This window comes from Eretmochelys imbricata, chromosome 6 (assembly GCF_965152235.1).
Source record: "Eretmochelys imbricata isolate rEreImb1 chromosome 6, rEreImb1.hap1, whole genome shotgun sequence".
Taxonomy (NCBI): Eukaryota; Metazoa; Chordata; order Testudines; family Cheloniidae; genus Eretmochelys; species Eretmochelys imbricata.
Genome location: NC_135577.1, coordinates 6,659,509 through 6,673,209, shown reverse-complemented (window position 1 = coordinate 6,673,209; position 13,701 = coordinate 6,659,509). Strand labels below are relative to the sequence as shown.

Here is a 13,701-nt window from a genome sequence, read left to right as displayed (position 1 = left end):
GGGGGGGCTGGACAGGAAGGTCCCTGCGCTATTCCAGCCCCCTGATGGTGGCACCATGTGCTCTGGGAAGGGGAGGGCTGCGGGGTTAACCCTTCGCTCCCTGCACGCCGCCGCCCTGGGGAGTTTGGTTCCCACCCGGAGCGAGCAGATCAGGGGCCCAGCCCCCCAGGGCACGTGTCCTGGCGCGGCTGCCTGCGGCCCCGGGACCTGGGTGCAGGGCGGGGGGCGACGGCGAGGAGACCCGCTGCCCAGCCTGATCCCCAGCCAGCTGAAAGGCTGCGCAATGGGGAGGGTGTGTGGAGTCCTTGTGAGGGTGTGTAATCAGTGTGGGTGGGTGTAGGCCCTGTGAGTGTCCATCCGCGCTGATTGAATTGGCCTTGTCAACACTACTTCTCCCCTTTTAAGGTAACTCCCTTCTCTTCCTGTAGACTAGTGTCTGCATCTGTAGTTTGCACTCCATGCATCTGAGGAAGTGGGTTTTTTTACCCGCGAAAGCTTATCCCCAAATAAATCGGCTAGGCTGCAAGGTGCCACCGGGCGCCTCGTTGTTTTGGTGCAATCAGTGTGTGGGTGCAGTCCTTGTGAGTGTGTGTATGTGGGGGTGTAATCAGTGGGGGGGTGTGCAGTCCTTGTGGGTGTGCAGTCGGTGGGAGTGTCTGGGGTTTGTGCGCAATGAGTGTGGGGGTGTGCAGAGCTTGTGAGTGTGTGGGGTGTGGGTGCACAGTGGGTGTGTGTGCAATTGGTGTGGCTGTGTGCAGTCCTTGTGTGGGCTGTGTGCAGTCCTTGTGAGTGTGTGGTGTGTGTGTAATGTATGTGCAATCCTTGTGTGTAGGTATGGGTGCAATCAGTGTGGGTATGTGTAGTTTTTGTGTGTGACTGTGTGCAATCAATTTGGCTGTGTACCATCCTTGTGTAAGTGTGTGGGAGGTGTGTGCAATCTATGGGGATGTGTGTCATTTATGTGGGTCTATGCAATGCCAATCAGTGTGGTGTGTGGAGTTCTTATGTGAGTGTGGGGTGCACGTGCAATGAGTGGGGGTGCATGCAGTCCGTATGTGTGCAATCAGTGTGGGTGTGCACAGTCTGTGTGCATGCATGTGTGTGTAATCTGTGTTTGTGTGTCTGTACAGTATAGCTAGTCTGTGAGGGTCAAGTCAGGTGTGTGTCTGCAGGGTGGGAGTCTACTGGTGATCTGCAAAGAATAAACTTTGGGGTTGGTGTGTATAATTTTGCATGTATCTGATGGAGGAGGAAGGCTTTGTGTGTGTGTGAATAGGCAGAGTCTATGAGTGTTGTACAAGAGTGCAGTCAGTATGTGTGTGTGTGTATACAGCAGGGGTGTGCATAGGTGTAGCCAGCGTGTGTCTGAAATCAGTGTGTGCACATTCAGGGTCCGTGTGTGCAGTCAATGGGTGTATGTGTGTGCGCCGTGTTGTGCAACGTGTGTCTGGAGCCCACGGCTGTAGCGTGTGGACTGTGTGCAGGCAGCCAGTGTGTGTGCACGTGAAGACCCCCCCCCAGCCCGGGTTTGCCTGGCGGACGCTGCGGAGGCGCGGGGAAGCCAGAGGCACGGTGCTGGCCCAGGCACTGAAGGAGCCTTAGGGGTTAAAACCACCAATTTCTTAAGCCCTCCCCTTCCCAGGCGGGGCCATAAGCGGGGCTGCAAATAGCGCAGGGACCTTCCTGTCCCCGCGCCCCCGACTCTCGAGCCCGGCTCCGTGTGTGCCCCGGGGTCCGCAGGCGATCGGGAGCGGGGCCCCGGGGGGCGCAGAGAAGCGCAGCCGGAGGAAGCTCTCGGGGCAGGGAGAGAGGCTGCCGCAGGGGCAGGAAGTCGCTGCCCGGAGAAGTGGCTGCAGCGACGAGGGGATCCGAGCCCGACCCGCAGTTGGGACCGGAGGGACCACGGCCCCAGCTCCGGGTGTGTGTGTGTGTAAAGCGGAGCCCTGCAGGGGCCCGCCAGCTGCGGGGTAGCCCCGGGGTGGGAGTTTTGGGGTGGCTCTTTGAAGGGTTTAATGGTAATTTATCAAAGCAGGACTCCCCCTGTTTCCTCCCCTGCAGGCAGGATTCCTGGTCCCTGACCCCGGGATCTCCGGGATGAAGCGCGGGGATGAGCCATGTGTCCGGGATCTCCAGGGTGCCGAGGAAAGGGAGACCCTGGCTGTCACTTGCACAGGTGAAAAAGGAGTGAGGCTGGCTTGGGAACCCTCCACGAATTAGCAGCTGGGACCCCGGGGTGCCATGCTAGAGCCATAGATGGGGAAGGCCAGAAGGGACCGTTCTGGTCGGCTACTCTGACGTCCTGCCAAACCCACACCAGAGAACCGCACCCCAAACCCGTAGGGCTGGCATCAGTGATCCACAAAGCTGGGGGACCTTGGAAGTAGTAAAACTGTCATCAAATTACATAGGTTAGTTTGGCAATTCAGGGGAGTGAAGGGATCCCCGCAAAGCCGCCTGGAGCCCTCCGGGTTCTGTCTGGTCTTGCTCAGTATCCTCTCCCGCAGGTCCCTGTCCTCCACGTCTCACTCCCAGCTCCCACCTCTGGTAGGAGCCCTCCCCTTCCCCACCCTTTCTCTGAGGGCTTTGAGGAGGGGCTGGTTCTGCTGGGGAAGAGCCTCGTCTGGATTCTCTCTATTTCCCAGCAGGTGCAGGAGCGGAGGAGAATCTGCAGCAGGAAGGGTGTGTGGGAGCGAACCCACACGGGATGCCCCAGAGCCCCGAGCGGAGAGATGCTGGCAGGCCAGGATGGCATCAGGGAGACTCCCTAGAGGAGAGACCTGATGAGTGTGAAGCTTATGGGATCCCTGAAAACATCATTATTCTGGAAACCACCTACATGGGAGAGAGACCCTATAAATGCCTTGTCTGTGGGAAATCCTTCAGCCAGAGCTCCCACCTTGTCCAACATCAACGGATCCACACGGGGGAGCGACCCTACAACTGCCCCGACTGTGGGAAGAGCTTTAGTCAGAGCTCCCACCTCGCCCAGCACCAGCGCATCCACACCGGGGAGAGGCCCTACCCATGCGTTGAATGCGGGAAGAGCTTCAACCGCAGCCACACGCTGGCCAAGCACGTCCGCACCCACATGGGCTCGCAGCCCTACATCTGCCCTGAGTGCGGGAAGAGCTTCAGCCTCAGCTCCCTCCCTCAGCACCTGCGATCCCACCTGCCGGGGAAGCTGTACACCTGCTCCGATTGTGGGAAGGACTTCAGCAGCAGCTCCAACCTGGCCCAGCACCAGCGCACCCACACGGGCGAGCGGCCCTACAAATGCTCGGACTGCGGGAAAGGCTTCAGCCAGAGCTCCAACCTGGTGAAGCACCAGCGCACCCACACTGGGGAGAAGCCTTACAAATGCACCGAGTGTGGGAAGTGCTTCACCCAGAGCTCCACCCTCATCCAGCACAGGCGGATCCACCGGGGCGAGCGCCCCTACAAGTGTCCCGAGTGCGGGAAGAGCTTTGGCCTCAACTCGTCGCTGGGGAAGCACCTGCGCATCCACACCGGGGAGCGGCCCTACGAGTGCATGGAGTGCGGGAAGAGCTTCAACCTGAGCGCCAACCTCATCCAGCACCAGAGGATCCATCGTGGGGAGCGGCCCTACAAATGCCCCGAGTGTGGGAAGTGCTTCAATCTGAAGTCCACCCTGGTCAAACACCTGCGCACCCACACAGGAGAGAGACCCTATAAATGCACCCAGTGCGGGAGGAGTTTCATCGACAGCTCAAAGCTCAGCAAACATGCCAGGACCCACGTTTCAGAGAAGTCTCCCCAGGAGGTGCAGTAAGATCCTGCGTAGCAGGATCTGCAAAGCGGCTCTGTCTTGGCCCTGGTGCGACTGCTGCTGGAATAGTGGTACTGATTCTGGTGCCCACAGTTCAAGAGGGATATTAATAAATTGGAGAGGGGTCAGAGAAGAAGGATTATGAGGGGTCACTAGAATGATGAAAGGATTGGAAAACCTGCCTTATAACGATAGATTAAGCTCCTTGAGTCTATTTAGCTTAACAAGGAGCTCGTTAAGAGGTGACTTGGTTACAGTTGAGAAGTATCTCCATGGGGAACAAATCACTCTTCAGTCGAGCAGCAAAAGGTTTGACTCGCTCCAATGGCTGGAAGTTGAAGCTAGACAAATTCCGACTAGAAACAAGGCACAATTTTTCAACACTGAGGGTAATTAGCCATTGGAACAATTTGCCAAGTGTCATGGTGGATTCTCTATCACCAGCACATTTAAAATAATGATTGGATGTTTTTCTAAAAGATCTGATCTAGTTCAAACAGGGATTAATTCAGGGATGTTCTCTGGCCTATGAGACACAGGAGGTCAGAGTAGATGATCACAATGGTCCCTTCTGGCCTTGGGATCTGGGACTCTGTAATGGACAACTTTTCCCACGGTGAGGCCAGAAATTAGATGCCCCAAATGAATCTATGGCTCTTGAGTTGCCCTGTGTAGAACCATAGATTTCAAGGCCAGAAGAGGCCATTAGATCATTCTAGTCTGACCTCCAGTATAAGACAGACCAGAAAAACCTCACCCGGTGTTTCCTGCATCCAGCCAAGAGGCCCATGGTTCCACTTGAATGAGGCCAAGATTTTTCAAAAGCGACTAGTCATTTAAAAAAAATATATTTTTTTGGAACTTCTTTTTGGTTGATCACCTTGAGACCCCTTTTATAGGGGGCTGGTTTTCAAAAGGTGCTGAGCGCCCGCCCTCTGAAAACCAGCCCCTTTAATATGTTTCCAAGAAACTTAGAACTGGAAGGGCCTTCCTGGGTCACTGAGTCAACTCTGTGCTGTCGCAGGCCATCATGGAGTCCTACTCGGAGACTCACCCAGATCCATCTTCAAACCAGTTAGGGTGTTTGCTCCTGGTGGGAGGCTGTTCCACAACCTCCCTCCTCTGATGGTCAGGAACCTTCTCATTTCCAGCCTATGTTGATTCCTGGCCAGTGTATCCCCATCTGTTCTTGTGCCAACGTTGTCCTTTAGCTTCAATAGCTCTTCTCCCTCCCTGGTGTTTTCCGCATGGTATATTTAGAGAGAGCAGTCAGATCCCCTCTCAGCCTGCATTTTAGGTAGGCTTGGAAGGATTAGATGTTTATTGGTAAATGTCAGTTTCACCACACACACAAACCATCAACAGAATATTTCTATCAATATTAATTGAAATTTACAAATAGGCAAAGTAAGGAAAATGCTGCTTGAGAACTTATTAGAGTCAAAATCCAGTGATTTAGATTATTGAATTGGGCTTTTTACAAATGGACCGACGAATGAACAGTAAAACCAGGTATGATCTGTTGATTTAAGGATATTTACTTTGTATATTGTGATGTGATGTTGACAATTTGTGTTTGAATGGTGTATAAAACTTTTAACTTTTTGAATCTCAGTGGCTTTTGTCATTAAATAATTGTCTGACACCCCCTAATATTTTCCATACAACTGTGAAAATTTAAATAGATAATCTCAAATAATGCTTAAAAATAGGGCTGTCAAGCGATTAAATAAATTAATTGTGATTAATCGCACGATTAAAAAAATTTATCGTGCTGTTAAACAATAATAGAATCCTATTTATATAAATATTTGTGGATGTTTTCCACATTTTCAAATATATTGATTTCAATTACAACACAGAATACAAAGTGTACAGTGCTCACTTTATATTTATTTTTTATTACAAATATTTGCACTGTAAAACTAAAAGAAATAGTATTTTTCAATTCGCTTAATACAAGTACTGTAGTGCAATCTCTTTATCATGAAATTTGAGCTTAAAAATGTAGAATTATGTACAAAAAACCCTGCAAAAACAAAACAATGTAAAACTTTAGAGCCTACAAATCCACTCAGTCCTACTTCTTGTTCAGCCAATCGCTCATACAAACACGTTCGTTTACATTTGCAGGAGATAATGCTGCCTGCTTCTTGTTTACAGTGTGACCTGAAAGTGAGAACAGGCACTGTTGTAGCCGGTATTGCAAGATATTTACGTGCCAGATGCACTAAAGATTCATATGTCTCTTCATGCTTCAATCACCATTCCAGAGGAAATGTGTCCATGCTGATGACGGGTTCTGCTTGGTAATGATCCAAAGCAATACAGAGTACTGCATGTTCATTTTCATCATCTGAGGCAGATGCCACCAGCAGAAGATTGATTTTCTTTTTTGTTGGTTCGGGTTCTGTAGTTTCCTTATGGGATTGTTGCTCTTTGAAGACTTCTGAAAGAATGCGCTACAACCTGTCCCAATCAGATTTTTGGAAGGCACTTCAGATTCTTAAATCTTGGGTTGAGTGCTGTAGTTTTCTTTAGAAATCTCCCATTGGTACCTTCTTTGTGTTTTGTCAAATCTGCAGTGAAAGTGTTCTTAAAGTGCTGGGTCATCATCCAAGACTGCTATAACATGAAATATATGGCAGAATGTGGGTAAAACACAGAGCAGGAGACATACAATTCTCCCCCAAGGAGTTCAGTCACAAATTTAATTAATGCATTATTTTTTTAACAAGCGTCCTCAGCATGGAAGCATGTCCTCCGAAATGGTGGCCAAAGCACGAAGGGGCATACGGATGTTTAGCATATCTGGCACATAAATACCTTGTAATGCTAGCTACAAATGTGTCATGCAAACGTCTGCTCTCACTTTCAGGTGACATTGTAAATAAGAAGCGGGCAGCATTATCTCCTGTAAATGTAAACAAACTTGTTTCTCTTAGCGATTGGCTGAACAAGAAGTAGGACTGAGTGGACCTGTAGGCTTTAAAGTTTACATTGTTTTGTTTTTGGGTGGAGTTATGTAATAAAAAAACTACCTTTGTAAGCTTTCATGAGAAAGAGATTGTATGACAGTACTTGTATGAGGTGAATTGAAAAATACTATTTCTTTTGTTTATCATTTTTACAGTGCAAATATTTGTAATAAATAATATAAAGTGAGCAGTGTACACTTTGTATTCTGTGTTGTAATTGAAATCAATATATATGAAAATGTAGAAAAACTTCCAACATTTTTAATAAATTTCAAGTGGTATTCTGTCGCTTAACAGTGCAATTAAATCTACGATTAATTTTTTAAATCATGATTAATTATTGATATTATCCAGCAAAATTATTTTAAAAAACCCCAAACTAATTCTGAAAAGCCTAGTTTTCGGCTAACTAAGTGAAGGTCTTTCCGTCTCCTCTTGTAAACTAGGTACTCCATTCCTCTTACTAGATGTTTGGCTGCGTGTGTGTTCTCCCTGCGTACTGCCCCAGCTCTGCGCAGACAGCTGGCACAGCAGACCTTGAGCGAACTGCCCAATGACCAAAGATCCATTAAGGTACGAAGGCACCAGGCCAGGTTTATTGTTGACAAAGCACGGTAATAGCACCTGGCAGACTCTATGAGGATAGTAAGACACGTATGCCCGTGACAATGGATGCAGCTCTCATACAAGGGCTTATATTTTAGGCTCTCTTCCTACTACACCTCTGATCATCCTAGCTGCCTTCTCTAAACCTGTTCCAGTTTGAATTAATCTTTGTGGACCATGTGACCAGAATTGGACACAGTATTCCAGATGAGGTTTTACTAGTGCCTCGGTTTCTTTCCCAAATCATTAATCCCCTTTGAAAATCTTGACCACGGTATCTTTGAGAGAAGCCAGCCAGTCCAGTCTGGCTTGGAAAGTCCACCCCATCCTTTCAGGGAATGGTTCTGATGTGGTGTAATTTTACCAATGGCCAATAAAGAACCAGGGATTACAGATTTAAGGAGAGGCAAAAGGAGAGAAATCTAGTTATGATCCCGTGTCATGTGAAACTTCATGACCAGGGAGCTGAGAATTTCCATTGTTCTTGAAGCAAGATTGGCAAAGGGCCCCAGACTGGGATTCAAACCCTTGGATCCCAGCACCACCCTCTTTTTTTTTTTTTTTTACATGCCCTACTCAGCCCCTGCTGAGCTGGCTCCTTTCATCTCCCCTTGTAAACTGGTCCCTGCAGCCTCTGATCACGTCTGTTGCTCTGCCCTAGGCTCCCTGCAATCTGTCTGTATCTCTCCAGGATTGTGGGGCCCAAAGATAAGCCCAGAAGGGGTCTCCCCAGGATTATACAGACAGGGACTATCCCCTCTGTTCTCAGGTCTGGGAATGGGACATGCAGCCTTTCCCCTCTACGGGCTCTGAGCAGCCTCAGGGCAGGGGAGTGGGTGGCTTGGAGGGTGAGGGGGTTGAGGGGAATGGGTTATGGGACCTTCCCCTCTAGGGGGCACTGGCTCTGATCCAGCCCCAGGGCAGGGGACTGGCTCGCTCGGGGGGCAGGGAATGGGATACAGGCCAGGACCTTAGTGTGTGAATCTCGTTTGCTGTGTTCATTAGGCCTAGTGTGAAACGAGTTGGGTCTCAGCCCAGATAGGAACAGACAGGTGTGCGCTTGACCACAGTCCCCACAAAACAGTGGGCTCAGTGACAGCAGGAGCCATGAATCCCTGAGACATTTCTGCCTCCTCAACTGCCCCCAGGGTTTGTGACTGAGGTATTTACCTCACGCCTGTGACCCCCTGTCCACCTCAGGCCCCAGAGACACCAAACCACAACATGCCCAACTGCCATGGAACCTCCAGAGACCAACATTCCACGCAACTGCCACAGAACCTCCAGATCCCAACACTCCCCCCCAGCCCTGACTGCCACAGAACCTCCAGACCCCAGCACCTCCCACCCCACTGCCACAGAACCTCCAGATCCCAACACTCCCCGCCCCGACTGCCACAGAACCTCCAGACCCCAATATTCCCTTCCCCCAACTGCCACAGAACCTCCAGATCCCAACACTCCCCCCCACCCCCGACTGCCACAGAACCTCCAGACCCCAGCACCTCCCACCCCACTGCCACAGAACCTCCAGATCCCAATATCCCCCTCCCCCGACTGCCACAGAACCTCCAGATAGCAATATCCCCCACCCCACTGCCACAGAACCTCCAGACCCCAGCAGCCCCCACCCAACTGCCATAGAACCTCCAGATCCCAATATCCCCCTCCCCCGACGGCCACAGAACCTCCAGATCCCAACATCCCCCTCTCCCGACTGCCACAGAACCTCCAGACCCCAACATTTCACCCAACTGACATGGAATCTTCAGATCCCAGCATTCCAGCCAAGTGCCATGGAACCCTCAGACCCCAATAGTCCATCGTAAATGGGCTGTGTAGAAAGGTAGCTGAAGTCCTGTTCCAGTCCAGGTGCACCGTCCTTTGGTGTAATGAGAAGGGTGGGGCTGGGCTAGGAGCTATAAAAATGAGAGCCCAAAAGCAAGTGACAATCCAGAGAGGGAGGTAGAGTCATGAATGCAGAGCTCAGGAGCAGAGCGGAGCAGAGCACGGCTGGGCTGGGCTGGGCTGGGAGCCTCAGGGAGGGGATGTCTGGAAGGAGGGAGAAGTGAGAGGTCCCTGGTGAGCAGGTGAGCCAAATCAGGCTGGAGAAAGCAGAGGGCCTTCAGGGGAGTCACCTACAAACTCCCCCAGGCTGGAGATCCATGGCCAGAGAGGGCTGAAGGCTGAGAGCAGCAGCAGGAGGCTCAGGACAGCTGAAGCCAGAGGGGCAGAGAGGGCTGAACTCTGGGGAAGGATGGAGGGTTGAGCCCACTGATATCTCCAGCTGGAACCAGACCTGGGAATGAAACAAGGTGGAAAAGCACCCGAGCTAGAAGGGTGCTGGAGCCGTACTGCAGAGCCGTGGTTTCGTTCATAGATCCCTAGATTCCAAGGCCAGAAGAGATCATTGTGATCATCCAGCCTGACCTCCTGTGTAACACAGGCCTTAGAACTTCCTTGAAATAATTCCTAGAGCAGAGCTTTTAGAAAAGCGTCCAATTCTGATTTTAAAACGGTCAGTGATAAAGAATCCAGTATGACCCTTGTTAAGTTGGTCTACCGGGTAATTACTCACATCTCCTTGTTAAAAATGTATGTCTTATTTCCAGTCTGAATTTGTCTAGATTCAGCTTCCAGCCATTGGATCATGTTAAACCTTTGTCTGCTAGATTGAGGAGCCCATTATAGCAGATCAAGTCACCCCTCAACCATCTCTTTGTTAAACTGAATAGATTGAGCTCCTTGAGTATCATTTCAATCGTTCTTGTGTCTTTTTTCTGTTCGCTCTGCAATTGATCAACATCCTTCTTGAATTTTGGTGACCAGAATTAGACACAGGATACCAGCAGAGGTCGCAGCGGTGCCAAATATAGGGGTAAAATAAACGCTCTACTCCTACTTGAGGTTTTCCTTTTTATACAGTGATGAATTGGCACAGGTTCCACCCCTGAGCCATGACCCATGGTCTGATAAGAGTCCAGACGCTATGTGTGATGAGCAGGAACCCTCCAGATGTTCAGCCCATGCAACGCTCTCCAGCCGCTCCAGATGTTCTGCAGGTGACATCATTCCTCAGCCCTCTCCAGATGTTCTGAACTTGTAATAATATCTCTTCCTCTCCCCCAGACCCTTCAGATGTTCAGGACATGTGGCATTACCCCTGAGCCACCCTCTCTTCCCCCTTCTCTGTCCATTTTTGGGAATCTTTTCCTTTGCTTTTAACAAAAGCCTGATGTTGAATGATTTTCGGAAGGCTCTGTACAGAGTACACTCCCTGATTTTAGCCCCTGGCCCCGTTCTCTGCTGGGGGCAACATGGGGAAATGTTCCTGGAGACCCTTTGGGGGTGAGGGGTGTCAGGAGGCAGCGGCCTGGATGGCTCACAGCACAATATGAAGCCACTTGTCCATTTTTAACCCTGCAAAAGGGGACAAGTTCTGGAGCTCTCTAGCTCAACCCTCCACCTCCTCTTGTATCAGGAGAGCTCCGTCTGGCCAGGATGGCTGCTGAGGGTCCCCCGTAAACGTTCTCTTCTGAAATACTGTCCCAGTATTGCCTGCAAGATGGGAATCTGCAGAAACAGAAGCCCACAACCTCCTTGATAGTTTACATTCCTCTAATCTCCCAGCAGAGGGCGCCCTGCCCCAAGATTGAAACAATAAAGGACCAATAGTCATGCTGCAACCACCAGGGAAAATCAACTGCAGGGACTTCCCTGTGCTGCCTGGGAGCTGTTCGGGGGGGGGGGGGGGAGGGCAGGGGGGAGAAGAACCCTGCTGGGCTCAGTTGCACAGACCCCCTCCTTCACTCCATGGTGCAGCAGAGTTAGGAGAGATCAGATCAGATGTATCCAACATAGGCTCCCGCACCAGTGGGATGCGGGCCAGGAGTGGGGTGGTGGAATATAGCCCCTCCCTGGGGACATGGTATTATGTTCTATAGGTCTTGTTGTTTAAAGGCAGGTCTCTCGGAGGCAGCATCCCTTGAGTCACACTTCTCCAGCCGGGAGGTGGAAGACACTTATTGCTAGGGCCCTACCAAATTCACAGTCCATTTTCATCAATTTTGTGGCCAGAGGGTTTTAAAATTGGGCAGTTTCACGTTTTCAGATGTTTACATCTGACATTTCACAGTGCTGTAACCGTGGCAGTCCCAACCCATAAGGTACCCTGAGATGGGTGTGATCTCCCTCTCTGCCCCCAGCAGCTGTACAGGTGAAGAGGAAGTCCTGTCCCTTCCCAGCCCAGCTGGGACTCACAGCTCAGAGCTCCCGGCTGGGGCACTCCCAGAAATATGGGGAAGATCTCATGGAAGGAGGGTCTCAGCCATGCTGGCGGAGGGCTTTGGGGGCAGCAGTACCTTGTTAGCCAAGAGGGGATCTTGTTAGTGCGCTGAAGCTCTGGACCAGGTTAGGATTTTAGGGCACCTGTCACCCATTGTGTCCTGTAGTCCTGTTTGCTGCCTGTGACTCTCTGCCCTTCATTACACTAAGAGCGGCTGCCTCTAGAAATGACTCTAGGTGCTGTGTGTCGTGTGGAGCTGTGCACAGGGTGTAACCGGTGCGCTGGGGTGTACTGTTGCTGTGGGAACAGCAGGCTTTGTCAGGAGTGATGGAAGCTCTCTAAAAGTTTGGGGGGGCACCGTTGCTTGAACCGTTAGCCCACTCCCCATGCAGCCTGTTCCCCTGAGGCCCTGCCCCTGCACCGCTCTTTCCCCCAAGCCCCCACCTTTGTGCCACTCCTTCCCCAGAAGCTACCCTCCTCCCCAAGCCCCTGCCCTCGTACCACCCATTCCCCCTCAGACCCCGCCTCTGGACTGCCTCTTTCCCTGAGGCCCCACTCCTCTGCCACCTCTTCTCACAAAGACCCCGCCCCTGCTCGCTCCTCTCCGCCCCCACCACTTGCCTTTATGGCTGGTAAAAAGTGATGGGGCCAAGGCCCTCTAGTCCCCCCTCTTCCAGGACCCCTGGAGCTGGTGATGCTGTGAGTGTCCAGGGGACCAGGTCTGGGCACTGCCAGGGGGTGCTCAGAGGACTGTTCTTCTCTAAGCTGCAGAGAGACAGCAGAGCCTGCGTGGGCGGAGAGGGGAGGTCGTGTGGTGCCTGTAGATGGGAGTCGGGGAGCTGGCCCCCAGCTGGCAGAGCCACGGCTGCTTCACGCTAATGTAAGCGGGGGAACAGTCCCACTGTTGTGGGGAACTTTCCTGGCTTCTGCACTACCCCGGTGAAGTGGGCTAGAGAAAGGATCTGAGTCCTCGCTCCCACTTCCTTTACCCAGTGGTCTCCCTGCCCTTGAGGACTCCCCTTCCACTCTCCTGTCTGGCAGAGTCCTCGTAACCCCAACAAGGCTGGGCCCAGGATTCCTGGGGGGCTCGACCCCCAACCCTGCTGCGGTCACCTAGGACAGGGGCTGGGGCATCCCCACTCCGGGGTACTCTCTCTGCACTGGGCGCTTCTCTGACCCGCTGACCACTACATACAAGTTAAAGCAAATGCAAGTTATTTAATCAACAATTATTTTTAAAAAGAATGAGGAAAAATGGGAAAGGTGAAAGGAAACACATCACCCCGCTCTGTGGCAGGGAACATCACAAACAGTGTCTCTGGAACGTCAGGGCAGTTCACAGTCTGCTCCTTGTAAGTCCCAGGCCTTCTCAGGCCCTCGCTTTGCTGCAGGGATGCTGTGGGTTGGACACTTGCTCTGGTGGTGGCCACACGCTCTCAGGCTCTAAGAGGTAGGACCCTTCTTCCCAGTGTCGCCCCCGCCCTGTCGGGGTTACGATCCAAGCCTGGCCTGCGGAGCCTCTTGGCTGAGGCGTCTCCCTGTGCTGGGCCCGCTGCCCAGGGTCCCCCTCGCTCTCCCCAGCTGCTCACCGCACCCAGCTCCAGACTGCTCCAGCCCCAGCTCCACCACTCGGTCTCTGCACTGCTGGTGCTGTTTGTGCTCTGCCTCCAGCTCCCTGGGCTGCTTTTCTGGCCCCTCTGGCTCTGGTTGCTGCAGTTCTGCTCCCAGGGCAAGTCTGCTCTCTCTGGGCTGTGCCTCTGGCTTCGGGGCTGCAGCTCTGCTCCCAGGACAGGGTCTTCTCTCTCTGGGCTGCTTTTCTGGTCCCTCTGGATCTGGCACAGCTCTGCTCCCCAGCTTAGCTTGGGCCCCTGCTTTCTCCTTAGCTCGGCCCCACTCTGTCTGACCCAGGCAAATCCAGCTCACATGGAGGACGGGACCTCCCTGGCCTCCTGACTCCCTGATTAGCCTGCCCACCCCGTCATTCAGGCTGACCTGGAGCATTGGCCTCTCCCCATTGTTCCTGGGGGCTGTCAGTCTCATGGTCC

General features: G+C 52.0%; 2 protein-coding genes across 7 annotated transcripts in view; both read left to right on the top strand.

Moving 5' to 3' along the window:
- The first annotated feature begins 1,792 nt into the window (after positions 1-1,792).
- Positions 1,793-13,701, top strand: part of LOC144267048 (uncharacterized) — a 60,816-nt gene continuing 48,907 nt past the window's right edge. The window contains exons 1-5 of one of the 6 annotated variants that reach the window (XR_013346528.1): positions 1,793-1,918; positions 2,059-2,173; positions 2,643-4,176; positions 7,212-7,338; positions 10,297-10,806. Coding sequence is in view for 3 of the 6 variants with exons in the window: in XM_077820700.1 (XP_077676826.1) it covers positions 2,095-2,173; positions 2,643-3,790 (1,227 nt within the window). In the remaining 3 variants the exon portion in view is untranslated. Of the gene's footprint in view, positions 1,919-2,058; positions 2,174-2,642; positions 5,397-7,211; positions 8,212-10,296; positions 10,807-13,701 lie in introns of those variants that run through there. The other 5 variants (XR_013346529.1, XR_013346527.1, XM_077820701.1 and 2 more) reach the window with 5 other exon arrangements.
- LOC144266036 (uncharacterized) overlaps positions 1,823-13,701 on the top strand; it is a 293,194-nt gene continuing 281,315 nt past the window's right edge. Inside the window, exon 1 of the mRNA XM_077819171.1 lies at positions 1,823-1,918. The gene's annotated coding sequence lies outside the window, so the exon portion shown is untranslated. The remainder of the gene's footprint in view (positions 1,919-13,701) is intronic.